This window comes from Tachysurus vachellii, chromosome 3 (assembly GCF_030014155.1).
Source record: "Tachysurus vachellii isolate PV-2020 chromosome 3, HZAU_Pvac_v1, whole genome shotgun sequence".
NCBI lineage: Eukaryota > Metazoa > Chordata > Actinopteri > Siluriformes > Bagridae > Tachysurus > Tachysurus vachellii.
The window spans coordinates 29245925-29265541 of NC_083462.1; the positions used below are offsets into that span (position 1 = coordinate 29245925).

At 38.6% G+C, this 19617-nt stretch overlaps 1 protein-coding gene across 1 annotated transcript in view; it reads right to left on the reverse strand.

Annotated features, from left to right (window-relative positions):
- Window positions 1-12545, reverse strand: part of adcy1a (adenylate cyclase 1a) — a 43552-nt gene extending 31007 nt beyond the window's left edge. The window contains exons 1-3 of the mRNA XM_060865112.1: window positions 12518-12545; window positions 6570-7612; window positions 103-252 (exon numbers count right to left, since the gene is read on the reverse strand). Of these exons, the coding sequence (XP_060721095.1) occupies window positions 103-252; window positions 6570-7612; window positions 12518-12545 (1221 nt within the window). The remainder of the gene's footprint in view (window positions 1-102; window positions 253-6569; window positions 7613-12517) is intronic.
- Window positions 12546-19617: the final 7072 nt, after the last annotated feature.

A 19617-nucleotide genomic window follows, 5' to 3' on the forward strand; every position in this document is an offset into this window, starting at 1 on the left:
AGTGAATAGTACTCACAAAAACAGTAAAACAACCTAAATACAAACTGCTATGAATTCACGGATGTGAGCCCGTGTTGATTCTGTTTGTGGTGTGTTTTGGACCTGTTTTTCATTTTCGTCCTCCAGCTGCAGGCGTTCCTGGATGCAGCTTCTAGCTTGCAGAAAGGCCTTCCGCTGGGCACGCTCAGTATGGACTCGAACAAACACACCTGACAGGTTCACACCAATCAGCAGCACTGCGTTTGCCACCAGCTGCAAACACATAAAGTGTAATGTAAAATATATGATACAGTGTTCTATTTTTTAACTTAACCTCATTAATAGAGATCCAAAAATATGTCTGAATACAAAAAGTTTCTAACAGTCAATATATATATGTATAAAATAAGTATATTAGCTGCAACCTGGAATGTGTTTTGTCATTTACCTACTTCCTATTTTACTCATGCAACATCTCCTAATCACTTTGCCATTTATATGTTAATAAGATGGGTGTGTCCAAACCTATCCAGACATGAGACTTGTCCAGGGGGGTTGAGTCTGATACTGATGCTTAATGTAAACTAGAGCAGTGTCAGTGGCAGCCATCCTGCTCAACTGACTGGAATTTGTCCATGCTCTCATTAAAGTCAACATTTCTTTAAGTAAATATTTTCAGTAATGTTTAAAAAAACAGATTATAAATGTTCTAACATAATAAATCCGTTCATTTGAAGAAACAGAGTGAAGGGCTAGCATTTTTTTATTTTTTTTTTTACAAAATACATCGATGGTTTCTCATAAAACCATTTTGCAGTTTTGCGGAATTTCACTAAATTTCAGGGCAGAACTGTAAAATGCCTTCTTGTGAGACAAATAAGCATTTGCCTGTATCTGTGTGAAGAACAGTGCTTTAATAATGCTATAAGGCAGCCTGGGAAAGCCTGCCATATGCTGCCACCAAATATACTTTGAAATCTCTACTTTCACTGAAAATGGATTTATTAAACACTTTCACCCTTATATAAATGAGCCTCTGAGAGTGAAAAATAATCAGTCAAGTTATTGCCATGACTGATATACATCTGATAATAAAAACTGGAGCTCCGGATGCAGATGATCATTTTTCATCATAAACATTATACAGTGTTGCTTGAACTGGTATAATTCTGAATTCACTGTTCTATCAATTATGGCACGCTGTCCTGGCCCAGATGCAGCAATACAGACCCAAAGCATGATACTACCACCACTATGTTTCACAGATGGTATAATCTTATGCTGGAATTCAGCATAATTGTCCAAAAATAATGTTTCTCAATTTAAAACAACAAAAAAAAATATTTTGGTCTCATTCCTCCACAAATTATTTTTCAAATAGTCCTCTAGCTTGTCCACATGATCTTTAGCAAATTTCATGGACAATAATGTTCTTTTAGGAAAGTAGTTGTTCAGTGTTCACCTGATGGTAGACTCATGAACATTAACATAAGTAAAAGAGGCCTTTAGTTGCTTAGAAGTCACTCTGTATTCATTTCTGACCCAACATGCTTCACTTTTGGAGTGATCTTTCTTGGTTGACCACTTCTGGGAATGTAGCAATGGTCTTAAATTTCCTCCCTTTGTACAGAATCTATATAACTATAGATTTTTGGAGTCCAAACTCTTTAGAGGATTTTGTAACATTTTCCCACCTGATGAGTAACAATAACTCTTTTTCTGAAATCCTCAGAAATTTCAATTGTATTTGAAATGATTGCAGTGAAAAATACCAGGGATAATATATTTGTCTGATATGTTTGATTGTGTTCACTTTGTCTGCTTTTGGGAATCTGATGATGTTTTGGTTTATATTTATGCAGAAATCTAAATATATCTAAAGGTTTCACAAACTTTCGAGCGACATTGTATATGTTTCCTCGATATAGCCTGTCAGTATAGACGTATTTTCCTTACTATATTGTGACATAATTCAAATTAAAATGTAAATCATGTATTACCATTTTGCATTTTCATTTACACAAATGCACTATGTCTGTCAAATTTGTAATGGAAAAGCAACATTCATTTGCAGTGGCATTTCCCATATCTTATGAGATATGGGTAATACAAAATTTATATCTTGCCAATCATTGTTGGGTGTTGGAGTATGCTTTGTGTATGTAATAACACATGTATGTAATTACAGTTTAATTCATTATGAGACTTTCAGTTTAACTAATAATCAGTTTTCTGAAAACTGAAACTTAATTATCATTTGTATTTATTTATAGTAAAGTAGTGTCCTATCTCCTGCAAAGCTTCACCCCTGTTTACATTTATTGCATTGTACCCTGGATTGCAGATATTAAATCATCGCTGTTTTATCGAATGGATGATAATAACCCTGTAGTTTTACTGTGTTCTGTATTCAATAAGTTTTACTGTGTTCTGTATTCAACAAGTCATCATGCAGGCTGCAGTATAGACCTGTAAAACATATTGTGCTGATCTGAACACAGTGTTCATTGTACAGTAGAATTGACATCAGTCCTTTCAAGCCTTGACTTGTGTTTTGTTAAAAGAAAAAAGAAAACAAAAAAGATCAATAGCCATTCAGATATTACATTTTTTTCAATCAAATCCATAGACCACCATGAAAGGCCATAGGGCCATTAGACATGACCTGAGAAAATAGATAGACGTAAAAACAAAAGATATTCATTATCAGAAGTACTGAGTAGGTGGACTGACAGGTCAGATTAAATGGAGTCTTTGATTGCATGAAAGGCATTAGTTATTGAACTATTTATCGATTAGCCAGAATCTTATTGACATCAAACAAAGCGAGAGAAAAAGGTGACTTTCAATTTCACTTTGACTGAGTGTATGGTGGTCCTAGTGGAATAGAGTCTGTTACAAGCAACATGAACAGGAATCAAACCGTCCTTGACTAGCACAGTCAAGATAAATGAATTGATGAACATTTTAAATTTAATCTTTTCAATTAAGTTGATATGTAATCTGATTTAATGCAATAGTCAAACAAATGAATCTAGCACAACATATCTATAAGTATACACACCCAAGTTAAACTGCAAGGTTTTTGTGATGTAAAAGACATGAAAATCAAAGGAATAAAAAAAACTTCAAACCAAAATTATAAAACCAGGTTCTATGTGTCTGCACACCCTTTTATAATTGATGGTGTGGCTGTGTTCAGAATGAACTAATCACGTTCCATCTCTTGCTCACAAAGTCATACAGCTGACAGTGAAGTGATTCTGATTAACCTCAAATAAATATCAGCTGTTTCTGTCAGATTTTCTTCGTGTTATCTGACTGCTGAAGGCATGGTTAATCAGAAAGAGCTTACAAAACACACATGGTGTCTCACTTGTTGAAAGCTATCAGCCAGGAGATCAGGTGTAAAAGAATATCTAAAGCATTAGAATTACCATGGAACACCCTAAAAGCCATTATTAACAAAGAGAGAAAATTGAGAGCCAAAAGGCAAAACCAAGAACAGGACGTCCCTCCAAAATTTATAAAAGGACAGGACAAAGATGTATAAAGCAGGCTGTCAACAGACCTACAGCAACATTTAAGGAGCTGTGGAAACATCTAATAATCTCAAAAGTACATCATACCTACAGTGCAGCAAGGTGGTTTGAATTTTTCTCAGCCAGAACCAACTTTCTCAAGGTGGAGGAAATCATGAATAGCTACAAATACTCGACATTTTAGTGCACAACTTTCAGGTGCTAGTAAGCTGAAGATGAAAAGAAATTTCACATTTCAGCATGACAATGACCTGAAGCATACAAACAAATCAACAGGAATGGCTTAACTAAAAGTAGAACAGTTGAAGAGAGGTTTATAAATGAGCTTGCCAGGGCCCAGACCTGAATAAAGCTAAATATGTAGGGTGACCTGAAGCTAGCTGTGCCCAAAGAGATGCCCAGATGCTTCTGATGGAGCAAGAATGATTTTGCAAAAAAGAGTATTAACATATCGCCAAGTCAAATGCCGAAAAGAACAACGGAGTATTAGTTTAGAGGTGTTAATTGTGTAACCTAAAGGCTTTAGGTTATTCCACTTACTTGGTATTACGTAAGAAAGCCCCCAAATATACAGGAGAAACAGGGTTGGCTTTAGATTTTAAGGCCAATGGTGTTGTTATTACAGTGACATAAACACCCATTTAATACAGAACAAAAATACAATGCTGAATTTAAATACCAAACTGTCACTAAAGCTGTACTGTTAAATATATGTTGAGTGTGATTTTAATTTTTGGCTTCTACATTTAAATTAAGAAAATGTGGCTGAGATATTGGCGTTTTACTTTGTATAAATGTATATCTGCTTTGATAACAATTGATGACTATAGTTGCTATAGTTACTGTATTAATGCTGTACTTACTTTATTATACTTACAATAATTGCTTCTATAATTGTGATCATATTTATCATTTATAGATTAACACTCAGTTATTAACACTCAGCTAAGAATCAGTGTAATTCTGAGTCTGAATATACACACATACAATTATGCAGTCAAAAAGTCAAGAGGAAAGGTAATGTTCCAACAAATATCAGAATGGGGAAATAAACTAAGATCATAATAAACATCTTTGTGAATAAGAAACAACATAAAGCTGTTGAAGCATATGAGGCTGTACGTGTTGATATTTATACAAATGATTCACAGTCGACAAATCAGTTACTTAAACAGCAATAAATAAATAAATAAACAAACAAACAAAAGGTGTTCTGTTAGATTAAAGAGAAACTATAATGTATAATTTTGAAAAAATGTACATTGCTTACATAAAATTAAATTTAAACAAAAATCTAATTCACTAATCTGTCCAGGGTGTATCCTGCCTTGATGCCTGATGACGCCTGAGATAGGCACAGGCTCGCCGTGACCCGAGGTAGTTCGGGTAAGCGGTAGAAGATGAGTGAATGAATCTAATTCATGAATTCATAATTTAAAATCTTGAATTATGAGTGTGACCCACAGATGTCTCACAGATGTTTATTAATTTGTTCCCATCGGACTAATATGCACATTTAAATTAAGCAAATTCAGTCAACTTTTTATCAGCATACTGTAAAGAACCACAAACAAAGTATAACTAAAAAGAATTAAAGAAGCAAAGAATTATTAAAACATAAATAGATTTTAATTGACTAAAATATATACATCAGCTCCACAGCAATAAAATATTTTACATCATGTTAAATTCATCTCTTTATTTGTTTTGTACATATTTAACAAATACAATATGTAACCCCACACAGACAGGCAGAGCTTCAAACCAAACACACCAAGCTACCATCAATCCACAGACGACACCATCAAGCCATAGACGAGTCAGGTTAACCAAGATGTTAATCAGGTTCCTCACAATCACTCCATACAAATCTGCACACTTGTGTATAGAAACTTGCATCTTCTGTCTTTTTGAGGTACAGTACATGTCTGCACCAACAAATTTATGTATGACATTAGATACAAAGTGTTTTGCGATATATATAAAATAAAAAGCACCCCTGACAGACTAGCAAAAACCAGATGATATTTTTCAAATATTGAACTCTCTATTTTTGGTGCCAGCTGTAGCTTCAGATTCATGTTCTTGGCTGACAGAAATGTAAATTGATGTAATTTTCTGCTCTTGTCACCTGCTGCAAGTTTCAACGTGCCTTTTGAGATAATTTTCTGCTGTAAAGAATGTTCATCTGAGTTCCTGTAGTGAACCGGAACCAGTCAGCTAATTTTCTTCTGACCTCCCATGTCAACAAGGTGCACATGCAGCACTCTCTTTTCTCTGCTTTTCTTTTCTCCATTCTTTGTATAGACTGTTGTGAATCAAGTACTTAAAACAACCATGTACCACCAACAACAATGCCATGGCCAAAGAAACCACATAATTCCCATTCTGATCCTTGATGTGTACATTAACCGAAGCTCTTGACCTTGTGCTCCATATGATTGGCTGATTGTGCATAAATGCACGCACATGTGCAGATGTTAATAAAGTGGACAGTGAGAATGGGCTTATAATGTATAATGCAAAAAATGACAAAATACTACTATTTCTAATAAACAAACAAACAAACAAATAAATAAAATAATAAGAATTTAAAAAAAACTCAGCTATTCATGGATTAAATGTGATTTCGGTGGTAACCAAAACATTTGTGGATATCATTTCAGTCGTTATTATGCGCCTCGAATTTCTACATACAGTAATAAATAAAGTGTGAATCAACTGATATTTTTTGGCTTTTCTTAAAGTCAACATGTCTACCCCTGGCGCGTGACTCGGTCCTCCCTCACGCGTTTGTCGTTATGCACGTGCAGCGCAGACACGCGGTGTAAACAACATAGAGGTTTACGCAACGTGGACTGCACAGTTCTCCACGGAGCCTTAGCACAATCTGGTACACACAGTTTGGTGACTTCCGAACATCTACCAAATCTGGTCATTAGTTAGAGGTCTAAATTGTTATGGGCAGGAAAGTAAGCAAATTATGATGAAAAATGGAGCACCAGAGTTATTTCCTAAAAAAAAAAACAACAACATGAAATGTCTTACCGGACTCCAGACGCGCGGTCTGAGGGCAGTTAGAGACGTGGCAGTCACGATAAAATGGGATGCAGCGACCAGCACGCCGAACACGATGGCTAAGAGGGTCCTCACCGGCAGCAAAGAGTAAGCGACGAATGTGACGAGCATAAGCTGCCACACACCTTGCTCAGGTGCGGTAGCGGCGGCGTCGGGTCCGTGTGCGCCGTGCGCGCCGTGCTGCGTTCCAGGCCCGAGAGCGAGTGGAAACGGGCAGCAAAGAAGCGCAAACGTGAAGCTGAAGAGCAGCGCGAGCCTGGCGATCTGTTGCAGCTGCGTCACCTGCAGGTACTTGACGTTGGTGACGATGAAGAGCGAGGTGAAGATGACGCAGTGCACCGGGTGCGAACCTTTGGAGACGGTGAAGCGCGAGCCAGCGGACAGCAGTTCGACCAAAGCGAGTGCGGACGCAGCGAGGATGAGCACGGCTAACGCTTTAAGCGTTGCGGTCTGCTCGAGTTTTAGATTGTACTTCTGAAAAAGGTTTTCTAGCTCCTTGCAGTCGAACTCATCCTGGCAAGGAATCCCTGTCCTGACCAGGCGCCTTTTTCTGCGCCGTGCATGCACTCGAGGAACCGGCACTTCCTCCATAGCGGGCCATTCATCCGATCTTCCTCCTCTCCAGATCAGCAGGCATAGATTAAACGAAGCTCTGCACCAGCCGTCCCGTAGTTGTCTCACCCCGACGCAGCTCGAGGACGTCTGCGAGCGTAAAGCACAGCTCTGACGTGCCACACGCGCTACTGCTGTCTGCCCACAAGCCGGCGACTGCCGTCTGCCGTGCGGCTTGAAAATAACGAGCCCAGAGCGTGCACGCGAGCCCGGCAGCAGCCCGCCTCCGCTTTTCTTCTCGCTCCCGCTCTTGTCGAACCGGTCTTCCGGGGAAACAGGGCGCCCGGAGCGCGTGCTGCGTGCTCGGGCCCTAAACGAGGTGAGTGTTGACGGCGCGTTGCCGGGACTCCCCCTCTCTACGTTGCCAAGGCTACGTATCGGCCCTGCGCTCTCTGCGCAGACTACGCATGCGCGACTTCGGCTTGAGACGCGAGGCACGTCTCCCCATCCAAAACCGCCCCACACACACACACACGCACGCACGCACGCACGCACGCACACACACACACACACACACACACACACACACACATAAACAAGCACGCCAATTTTGACAGCTGTATGTGTTAGAACTACAAACATGAAAATGTTCTCACCTTAACACTTAAAGTAATAAAAATGGGGGCAAATTATCAAGTGCTGTTTTGAATTTGTTTTGATGTGAGTGCGTGAGACACGAGATGAAAAAGACAGAAATAACCGGGGAGATTTTCCCTGCCGCGCTGACGGGATGCAGCCCGGAGTTATAAATAGACGCGCGCGCTGATGAGGAGAGGTGGCCTTTTAATGATGCGCTTTAATTCCAGCTCATGTTCGAAGCTCCGCCACCGATCCGGTGAAGGAGCAGGTGGTTTGGATCACGCATCGCATTCATCTTTTATTCGCGCGCATCTGTCTCTACATTGATTATCATCGACGAGCGACTGAGTGGATTTTTTTTTTCAACTTTGGTATGCTGACTTTGAAGAGGCGCATGCGCAGCACCACTGATGCTGATGGGCGCGCCTTAATTGGTCCACCAAATGGGGCGATTCAAATCCTATTACTCATTCAGAAAAGAGCTTTTAAGTAGCAGAAAAAGAATCCCCGAATCATGTCATCTAGTGCTGTATGGCAAGCTCCTAGACTAGAGGTAGTGCTGAATCTTTGTAAGTTGACAGCAAAAAACTTTCCTGTGCCTCTTCAAAGATAAAGGTCAAGCTGTAACTGCAAGTTCACTGTAGGAAAAGCTTAAGAGTCAGAGTAGGGTTTGTTTTCAAAACTGGCTTGGAGATCATGTCACAATATATACAGTATATAAAGTGTGTGAACATCTGACCATCACATCCATATGAAATTCTTCTACATATACAGTATTGAGGCACATATACAAAGTAACAAAGGCTCTAGAGTCTGTATGTGCAGCAGTAAAAACATACCTTGGGCTGCCAAGGGAACCCTTATCAGTTCACATGTATCTTTTCTTAGTTAAAGGCAACACAAAATTAAGTAATTTGTTAAATTATTTATTAGTTATTGATTAAACTACAAACTATATATTCATTCATTCATTCATTCATTCATTCATTCATTCATTCATTTTCTACCGCTTATCCAAGCTACCTCGGGTCACGGGGAGCCTGTGCCTATCTCAGGCGTCATCGGGCATGAAGGCAGGATACACCCTGGACGGAGTGCCAACCCATCGCAGGGCACACACACTCTCTCATTCACTCACGCAATCACACACTAGGGACAATTTTCCAGAGATGCCAATCAACCTACCATGCATGTCTTTGGACCGGGGGAGGAAACCGGAGTACCCAGAGGAAACCCCCGAGGCACGGGGAGAACATGCAAACTCCACACACACAAGGCGGAGACGGGAATCAAACCCCCAACCCTGGAGGTGTGAGGCGAACGTACTAAGCCACCATGGCCCCCCAAACTATATATATATATATATATATATATATATATATATATATATATATATATATATATATATATATATATATATATATATGTCAAACAAGAAAGCCTACGTTTTCACATAAATTTGGGCATTAAACATAAATATATATATATAATAATATATATACATATATATGTATATATGGGCATTAATATATTATATTCATTCATTCATTCATCTTCTACCGCTTATCCGAACTACCTCGGGTCACGGGGAGCCTGTGCCTATCTCAGGCGTCATCAGGCATCAAGGCAGGATACACCCTGGACGGAGTGCCAACCCATCGCAGGGCACACACACACACTCTCATTCACTCACACAATCACACACTAGGGACAATTTTCCAGAGATGCCAATCAACCTACCATGCATGTCTTTGGACCGGGGGAGGAAACCGGAGTACCCGGAGGAAACCCCCGAGGCACGGGGAGAACATGCAAACTCCACACACACAAGGTGGAGGCGGGAATCGAACCCCGACCCTGGAGGTGTGAGGCGAACGTGCTAACCACTAAGCCACCATGCCCCCAATATATTATATATATATATATATATATATGTTTAATGCCCACCTGTGCCCTATTCTCCACTAAATAACGAATCCTATTTTCAAATTCATGTGAACACTTAGGCTTTCTTGTTTGCCCATCTGTAGCCCATATATGTTTTTGTACAGCCCAACTGGGCCTCATTTACAGTCCATGTATAAATACTATCAGAACCCATGTGGGCCACACTGAGCCATGCTGGCAGGAAAGGACTGTCAAGGGCAGGCAGGGTTGTCAAGGGCTGTTACAGTCTGTCAAGTGCAATCAATGGCTGACAAGGGCTGTTAAGAGTTGCCCAGGGCTTTCTAGGGTTGTTAATGGTGGTCATCAACTGTCAAGGGTGGTCAAGGGTGGTCAACGACTTTCAAGGGCGGTCAAGGGCAGGCTCAAGATTTCAAGGGCTGTCAAGGATGGTCAATCTATCAAATGGCGACTTTAGTTCGTGGTATCTTGCTGAACAAGTTTCAGATCTACCACTACAAGAGCCAGGTTGGTTGGTTGGTGGTTGTTTCTTCCTATGAGCAGTATCAGAGCTAATCTAGGGCACCAGTGCCAGTAGAGGGCAATGCCCGTTTTTTTGTTTGCTTGTTTTTTCAATATTCTAGCATACTTGGATCTTGGGGTCTAAAAATAGTGAAGGTAACAAAGTTAGAGACTGGCCATTAGTGGATATTAAATCAGAATGGAAAAAGTGGGCAGGCAGAGACAAAGAGGGAAAGCGAGGCACACCTTATGTCTACAGTGTCCTGTTTTCACAGATTAGCTCTTTATTGATCTATCTCTCACCTGTTCCCAATCTCATAGTCTTATTTATTATCAGTGCACACATTCTTGCATGGTTTCTTACTCTCTCTCTCTCTCTCTCTCTCTCTCTCTCTCTCTCTCACAGGTCATCATTATGAGTGTGTGCATGTTTTTATATATTATAGCGTGGCTTAACTGCAAAATACCCAAAAATAAGAGGTTATTTATGTATTAGCTTCATAAATAATCATATCAATAAGAGGTCCTCACAATGATGAGACAAACGTATGTGTGTGTCAGTAGTGTGAGAGAAAAACAGCAGAGGAATGGGAACAGACAGCTTTACAAGCACCAGTCTACTTGCATTATAATTGGATGGTAACAATGGACACGGAGACACATACTCGTACACTCACACTCACATATGCACATGCACTCACATACACACTCACACACACACACACACACACACAAACAAAATCCAAACAAACACAAGATGACAGCTTACATTTTGGAGGCTCTGTCCCTCCTCCTGGATGGCTGATGGGGTGTTTCCATAGTAACATAGAGAAATCTCCCCTTACCGGATTTATTTCAGATCGTGTACTAGGGTCCTGCAGACCGCATCACTAAAATACTCGGAAACACTCCAACTCACTCACTCACTTTTTCTCTGTCTCTTGCTCTCACCCCCTCCACATGCACAGGTAGCTAAAATGTCAGTTGGATTTAAGATCAGCTAGATAAAAGAGCTAGCTGACCCAGAAACTTTCTTTTATTCTTTCAATTTCCTTGGGTCACTTGCTGTTTTGATGCTAGATGAGACTGTCCACTCCTGGAATGAGTCATGCAGCTCCTGCCCTTTACAAAATGGTGGACAACACACATACACACATTTCATTCTATAGCCTAATGTGATATTTTAGGTTAGATTTAACCTTCAGGTATGTTTTTCACACCGTGCTCAACTGAGTGTTTCTGTTTGTTGTGTCAAAAGGACGCGGAGGCCTAGTGAGAATTTCATTAAAGAAAGCTCCAGCAGGATGTTTTAACATAATAGTAGCATACATCTGATTTCCAGAGATAAATTTTGTGATGTTTCTGTGTAATGGAAAAATAACTGAGTAATATAAAATAATATTCAATTATTTTAACATTTAAATGACATGTTGTGCTTCCATCATGCCACTGCAAACCTGAACCTAGCCACACACACACACACACACACACACACACACACACACACACACACACACACACACACACACACACACACACACAAACTTAATGTAACCTGGTTGGAGATATAAGGGTTAAATTTCCTAGGGGTGTGTCCTTGCTTGTAGGGTTTGGTTACCAATGTTAAAATGTACTATAATAATGTTCATGTGTAAAAATTGTGAACGTCAATATAAGCTAAACAAGAAAACAAAAAACATCTATTGGGATCACCTCATGTTCGGCCTAACTGACTGTATTTTGGTTACTTGTACTTAGGGCATTTGTTTTTTTTTTTTATTTATTTTTTCTGACGGGTATGCTTAAGGAACATTTCTCTTAACTCCTTGCTAAACACAAAGTTTTAAATGTTATATGGTGTAATTCATTGAGGGTCATCATTGAGCATGTATTGTATTGTACATGCTAAGGATGATCAGCGCCAAAATCATCAATGGATCCCTAACATCTGGTCATGTACCAATTACCTTCAAGAGAGCAAGATTCCCATCCTAAAGAAACCTGCTCTGGCTCCATCAGATATCAGTAACTACAGACGGGTATCACTTCCCGCTTTTCTTTCAAAATTTCTTGAACGCATTGTCTATAATCAACTGTCTGTCTATCTCTCACAGAACAACATCCAAAATCCCAACTAGTCTGGCTTTAAAGCAGCACATTCGACAGAGACAGCCCTTTTGGATGTGTCTGAGAAACTACATGCTGCTAGATCAGCCAAGCTGTTATCTGTCCTCATCCTCCTCAACCTTTCAGCAGCGTTTGATACAGTCAACCACAAGACTCTTTTGTCCACCCTCAGGGTTCTTGGAATTTCTTCTTACCTGGAAGGTCGCTCATGTCAGGTAACATGTAGGCGAGTGACATCTGCTCCACACAGACTCTTCACTGGTGTCACACAGGGCTCAGTACTTGGTCCTCTTCATTTCAGGGGAATATACAGGGGAATATACTGTTGCTGTTTTGTTGCAGACCATAGGTTTGAAAACTGGGTAAGAGAACCCAGGACGGCCCTTGTAGTGTAGAGTGCAGGGCCAAAGGGGATGGTACTCTTAAGTAAATGAAAGTATTGAATCTTCTAAACTGAGAGAAATGTTTTTCAGGGATAGAAAAAAACAGAGGGTACTGTAAGTACCCGAAGACATTACTTACAATCACCCCCAGCATTATTATTAGCAGTATTACAATTTTTTGAATCAGAAAAGATGATCATATCAATGATAACCTTATGATGTTTTAGCAAATGGTTCCCTGATTGACATGTTACGCCATGTTTGTGTGTTTGTGTGTGTGTGTGTGTGTGTGTATGTGTTCTTGCTGGATTTGTACTTAAGCTGAACTTTAGACACAAAAGTATTGTAGCTTAGTCCATCTAATCTCTACTGTAAACATCAGGCTTATAATTGTGCACTTTAGCCGTGTTAATATACTCTTTAACACACACACACTGCTCTCAGTGGAGCAGCTTAGGTTGATCGAAATGATGAAGCAGCTACCCATTGCTTTTTTATTTTAGTTCCCTTTGGACTTTTTATGCATTTAAACAAAAGGTATTAGCTTCATCGTTCAAGTAGAACACACATACACAGAGAGAGAGAGAGAGAGAGAGAGAGAGAGAGAGAGAGAGAGAATGTATAATGAGCTAAATAAAAGATAAAAATAGATACCAGTAATACATTCTAGCAGCAGTATTACATTATATGTTTAAGTAAATTTGTTTTAGCGGTTATTGCCTCTAGTTTGGCAGAAAACAACTACTAGGTTTGTATTTTTCCTTTGAGCTCTTCATATGCTCTTAAATACAAGGCATATCTAAATATCTAAATACAAGCTTTATCTAAGCATTATCATTTAAGTAGAAAACACATCAAAATCCAGGGACACACACAAATACACATACATATACACACACTAGCAGCACTGTTTGCTCCTTGTGTTGAAGTAGCATATCGTGTAAATTATCATGCAGTTCTGGCCTAGGGCTTATCTCTGACCTGTCCTCCACTTCAAAACACATGAAGCCAAGAGCATCTGTAGTACACGCTAGAATTAAATGTTGCCAAAAGCCAAGTAAGTCTATCTGTTCAAAGAAACTATTCCCTCATCGTATTCAGGTGTCTCAGATTACATTATTTATTATTTAATATTTATCTGTGGTGTAGATGAGCAAGACATCAACTCTTCACTTGATAATAGAATAGAATGATCTACTAGCTAGGGGGTTGAAATTGAGAGAAAAAAACTGCAGATAAACCAGTTTCAATCTGGAATAAATGACAGTACTATCTTCTTCCCACAATCCCCCTTCGGTACACATTATAATTATAAGACTCATGCAGTTGTATTCTACTTTATTGTGGTTAATAATCAATAAAAGCTATGGATATATGTATTCGTACTTTCTTTAGCACGGTAGCAGTCACAGTGGCTTCACAGCTTGTCTGATTCGATTCTGAGTTTGTCTGTGTGGAGTTTCTTTGAGGAAAAAGCAAGTGTAATCCCTAAAGAACTGGAAATTAATTTGATTCCAAAATCCAGTGGGCTTCTAAAAGGCAAGTTAAAACTTGTCTGCCCTGGGAATTGGGATTAAACCTGCTCTAATGTGAGTTGAGAAAAGCACTCAGTGTTTTGCTCTGAAGCTTCCAAACATTTATTTGTGTTTCCGTCTTCTAACAGATCTGACATGTCAGTATTAAGAAGTATAATGTAAAAAACATAACAAAAATTATTATTAATAATATAACAATTTCTAATCAAACCATCCAGTTTCCCCTAAATGAGGATGGGTTCCCTTGAGTCTGGTTCCTCTCAAGGTTTCTTTCTCTTCCATCTAAGTGAGTTTTTCCTTGCCACAGTCGCCTAAGGCTTGTTCATTAGGGAGAAACACAAACACATCTAAATATGTATAATATTACTCATGAATTTTTTGTTCTACATTTCTGAGCTTCCTTTAAGCTTCTTTAAACACAATGTCCACTGTTAAAAGCGCTATACATAAATGTAATTAAAATAATAATACATTAAAATAATAATTAATGAAATAATAATTTAAAAAATAATAATAATGATGAATAATAATGATAAAATGTGTAATTCACGATTCTCATTACTGAGTTCGAGAACATTTTAATTTGGTCAAGACACAATCAAATAAACACGTGCATTTGAAAGCCATGACATGCGGCCCTGTGAGTGCTTACTCCTCTGGATGGAGCTCCTGCAGGCCAAGCAGGACTGATGAGGGGTATTAACATAATTGACTAAATGTTAGCTGCTAACCTAAATGAGGGTCTCTCTGCCCAGCAGAAATACTGACCTGCAGGCCATAGCATCACTTCAAACTATGAGAGAGAGAGAGAGAGAGAGAGAGAGAGAGAGAGAGAGAGAGAGAGAGAGAGATAGGGAGGATTAAGAATCTAAGTATTTTATGAAGAGACAAACTGCAAGTATGAACCTAGAGGCTTCTGTTATGTTCTGTTCTGTCCATGCAGAGCTTGAGGCATCCGTGGTGTGTGTGTGTGTTTGTGTGTGTGTGTGTGTGTGTGTGTGTGAGAGAGAGAGAGAGAGAGAGAGAGAGAGAGAGAGAGAGTCAGATTGGGTTTTGGCTTGAAATCACAAATGGATGCAGTAATCCCTGCATGGCTCTGAGACTGAGTCTCTAAGCAAAGCTTTTTTTTCTATTTTTAAATCTCTTAATCTGCACAGAAGGCTTGAGAAGGCACATAAATACAGCCTCGCATATGACACAACGCTATATAGTAAGTGTATATATATTTATAGTCACCAGTGACTTTATTAGGAACATATTCTTAGTACACCTCCTCATTTATGCAGTTATTGAATCAGTCAGTCATGTAACAGCTGCACAATGAATAGAAGGTCAGGACCTTCAGTTAATTTTCACATCAAACAGGAAGAATTGGTTAAAAGTGGTTAAAAGCAAAAAACCTCCAGTGAGCAGAGGATCTGCAAGCTGAAACACCTTTTTTGAGAGCGATCAGAGGAGACAGGCATGTCCGAGCTGACAGAAAGTCTATAGTAACTCAAATAATCACTCTTTTTAACTCTGGTGAGCTAAAAAGCATCTCAGAAGACACAGCACATCAAACCTTGAGGAGGTCAGGCTACAGTATTAAGTCTCACTCCTGTGTGCCAAGAACAAGAATCTTAGGCTATCATGGGCACAGACTCACCCACACTGGACAGCTGAAGATTAGGGAAAAAAATGGTCTTTTTGCAGTCTTCAGCTGTGCCGTCATAACCTCAGATGTTTTTGGAAAAAAGCTCTTGGAATCCTGGTGGCCCAGCGACTGGATGTATGTTTGTCTGAATTTAGAGGATTTTCATAAATACCAAATTTTTTGCTATAAAATCTCATACAAACAAAGTATGCATAGATTTCCACAGAAATTCACAGAAATTATCACGGGGCAACATGCACAAACACATCCACACACTCATTCACCAAATTAGCTTAGCCAATCTGCCTACCTGCATGTTATTGAATATTTAGAGGACCCTGGAGAACCAAGAAGAAACACATGCAGAAAAAGACTTTCTTAAATTGAGCTCAGAGTCAACTGAGGGACCCTAGAGCTGTAAAGCATTCAGTGCTATATTGTATAAATGGATTTGCAAGACAACTGACCTGGCTGGATTTTTGTCCCTCTGGGCCGGAACAGAAAAAGGCCGATGTAAAATTTATGAATTCAGCATTCTTGTCACAAGATTGAGAAAGAAAACAGGCAAGATAAGAAGTAAGACATCCTGTATAACATATTCAGTGATAACATTTGCATGATTCTTTGAAGAAAAATGATAGAGAATACAGTAGGTTTTCATCAGTGTATATCATCATTTAAATTGAAAGTGACTATTGAACTACAGTCATTCATTCAGTCATTCTGAATGAAAGGGGCAGTCTTTCACATCTGGATGGAGAACAGGTGGCAAATATTGCTGCTCCTCCTCAATGTGCCATGTACATAAACAGGGGCTCATTCATGAATATTCGCATCAGGACGTTCAGGAAACGTTCAGGTCTGATTCCAATCAGCATCATGCACCCTCCACCTCCACCTCCTCTCTCCCCCCCAGCAAGCCCATGCTGAGGCGGTGCTCAGATTGGTGTGAAATCGACATTTAATGGAAGAGTGTGTGTAAGACTGGTGTCATGTGCCGCAGTGTCTTTGAGTCTTTGTGTGTCATTAGAGATTCACATTGTGTGTGCCTTTGTGCCATTAAGCTCAGATTGGTGTGAAATCACGGTTTAATAGACAGGAAATGGTGTTATTTTTGGAGCATAGAGAGTCTTCTCTGCAAACACCTCGCTCATCGCCACAGAAGCTAATGAGCCGCGGTGTCACCAGGATACCAGGCACACACACACACACACACACACACACACACACACACACACACACACACACGCCAGAAATAATTTACATTGGCCAGGTTAGTTAGCTGCATGGAGAATTTGACCAAGCTGAATGAGTGTTGAATGATCTACCAGGCTAAATTATTAAAACAGCATATAGACTATCTGACTACATTCAGATACCTTTTTGGTGCTAAATACAACAAAATCCACTGTATTTATTTAAAGCACTAAACACTTATACATACAAAAATGTGTCACAGCTTCCCTGTTTGCTGGTGAGTGCTCCACTCCTAGCAATTCCACTCAGTGTCAAACGCAATAGTGCCTTTCACCTGTGTCTTTCTATAAACTGAGACAGTTCACCATGGAGAGAGGCAGAAGAGAAGGAGGAGGAGATGGAGGAGGAGGGGATTTCACCTAGATCATGGAATTCAGAAGAGACAAAAATCAAGGTGACCCCATGCTCACTCAAACATACACGCCACTGTGACTGACAAAAGTACTAAACCACTACCAAACCCTGGAATTTGTAAGAATTATAAGCATAACAAATTCTAAATATTGATACTCAATTTGAATTCAAACCCAGTCTCACTGAATTTGGAAATACCAAGTGGATATATTAAAATATCTGCTAACAGAAAATACTAGAATATTTAACCTTCCAGGGAAAAAATATATATTTTGCTGAATTGGATTTGATGGCATAAAGGGTGACATGAGGATATTTTTTAACTGATTCCATTATACAAGACTCAAGTTTCTTTTATTGTCAATATGCTGGATACAGTGAAATTAAAGCAGTCCTTACGGTGCAATTCACTAATAATTTGGTGCAAGATACAATTTTGAAAATTGAAATAAAATTAAAAAAAATAAACACATATGCACATATCAAGGTGATAGTAATTACTGTCACATATGCTATTGATAGATAGGAATAAATAAGTTATTGCACAGTATTCAAACAGTAATTTGTACTGTATATAATGAGAATGTATTAAAGTGTAACGGTATGTAAACATGTCAATAATAATAACAGTTTAAGCCACCTGTCTTGAATATTTAGACTATTTATATTGACCCTATTATATTTCAAGGAGGGTTTTAATTTTATAACCGCTAGATTATATATATATTAAGATTTTTATCATTTATTTTATTATTAATAAAAAAATTTATAAAGTAATATAAATCAATATCATTTATTACTATGCATACCTATCTGTAAAATTAGTTTGAGCTGTATGCTTTTTTACATTACTAGTGCTCTTGTTGGTTCTTTCTTTTTGTAGCAAAACCTCAATATATAAAAAAAAAGATACACATTCTTCCTCTGACTATTTTTTTTTTTGTTTTAAGGTTGTCACAGCAACTCAAAAATTCTACGTGCATAAATATTCACTCCAGATTCAAGATACTGTTTCAACAAGGACACAACTGATATAGTAAATCCCCCATATTCTAAAGCACCTCATTAGAACCGCCATTAAAGAGACAATTGGTCTAAAAGAAAAGAATGAAAATGAAGGCTAATGAGCATTTTAAGGAAGTTAAATATAATATCATAGAATTCCTATCATTTAAGAACAGGGTGTAAAATTATCGCTTATATCTAAGAGGTTGGATATCCTAGTAAGCTGTACTAGATTGACCATGAGGAACTGAAACATGGTGTTGGCAACATCATGCTCAGGGTGTTACAAAATTACTCGCTTCAATGTGCAAAAAATATAAATAAAATAAATAAATGAATCTCAGGATAAAGTTCACCTTTCAGCAGAAGAACTGTTCTAAACACGAGGCTAAAGCAACAGAGCGACGAAAATTCTTAAGTGGAGAAGTCACAGTCACAGATCTAAATCCAACTGAGAATCTGTGGCACTGCATCACAGAATGATCGTTCTACTAGTTAATAGTCTGAACAGGTTAAATACATTTATTTTAAGCGCTGAATAAATTAAAAATTCTTTTTCATTGTGATATGAGATTTTATTCAAATTTGTCATACTGCATGTAAGAACAATCTGTACCAGGGTCATTAGTAATCCAGGCAAATGTGATGAATTTGAAGGGAGTGAATACTTTTGCATTATTGCACAACAACTTTTTTATATCAGGCTTTTTAGTGACTGTTCTGAAATAAATGGTAGCTTATACTTGTTTATGTGATAAACTAATTAGTACTGACATTAGATTAATAGAGAAGTAACACTTCAATGTTGTCCCAGTTCACTATAAGCATTAATATTCTGCCAAACTGCAGTTTTAATTGCACAAATGTGTTCCAGTACATGCACAAAAGTCAGGACATACACTTTACAGGTTAAAAAAATACATATAACATACAAGCATTACTACTCTCTACAAATTCCTTAAAATCTGCTTAATAAATAAGGCCCATGTGCACAAATACTGAATAAGTTGTTAATGGTGCCAGCTAATGATTTAATTAAAGTGTAACGTTTTTTCTGTATTTCCTAAACTAAGCTTATGTCACCTGGTGTGCAGTTTTATTATATTCAAGAAGCTGTTTATCATTTT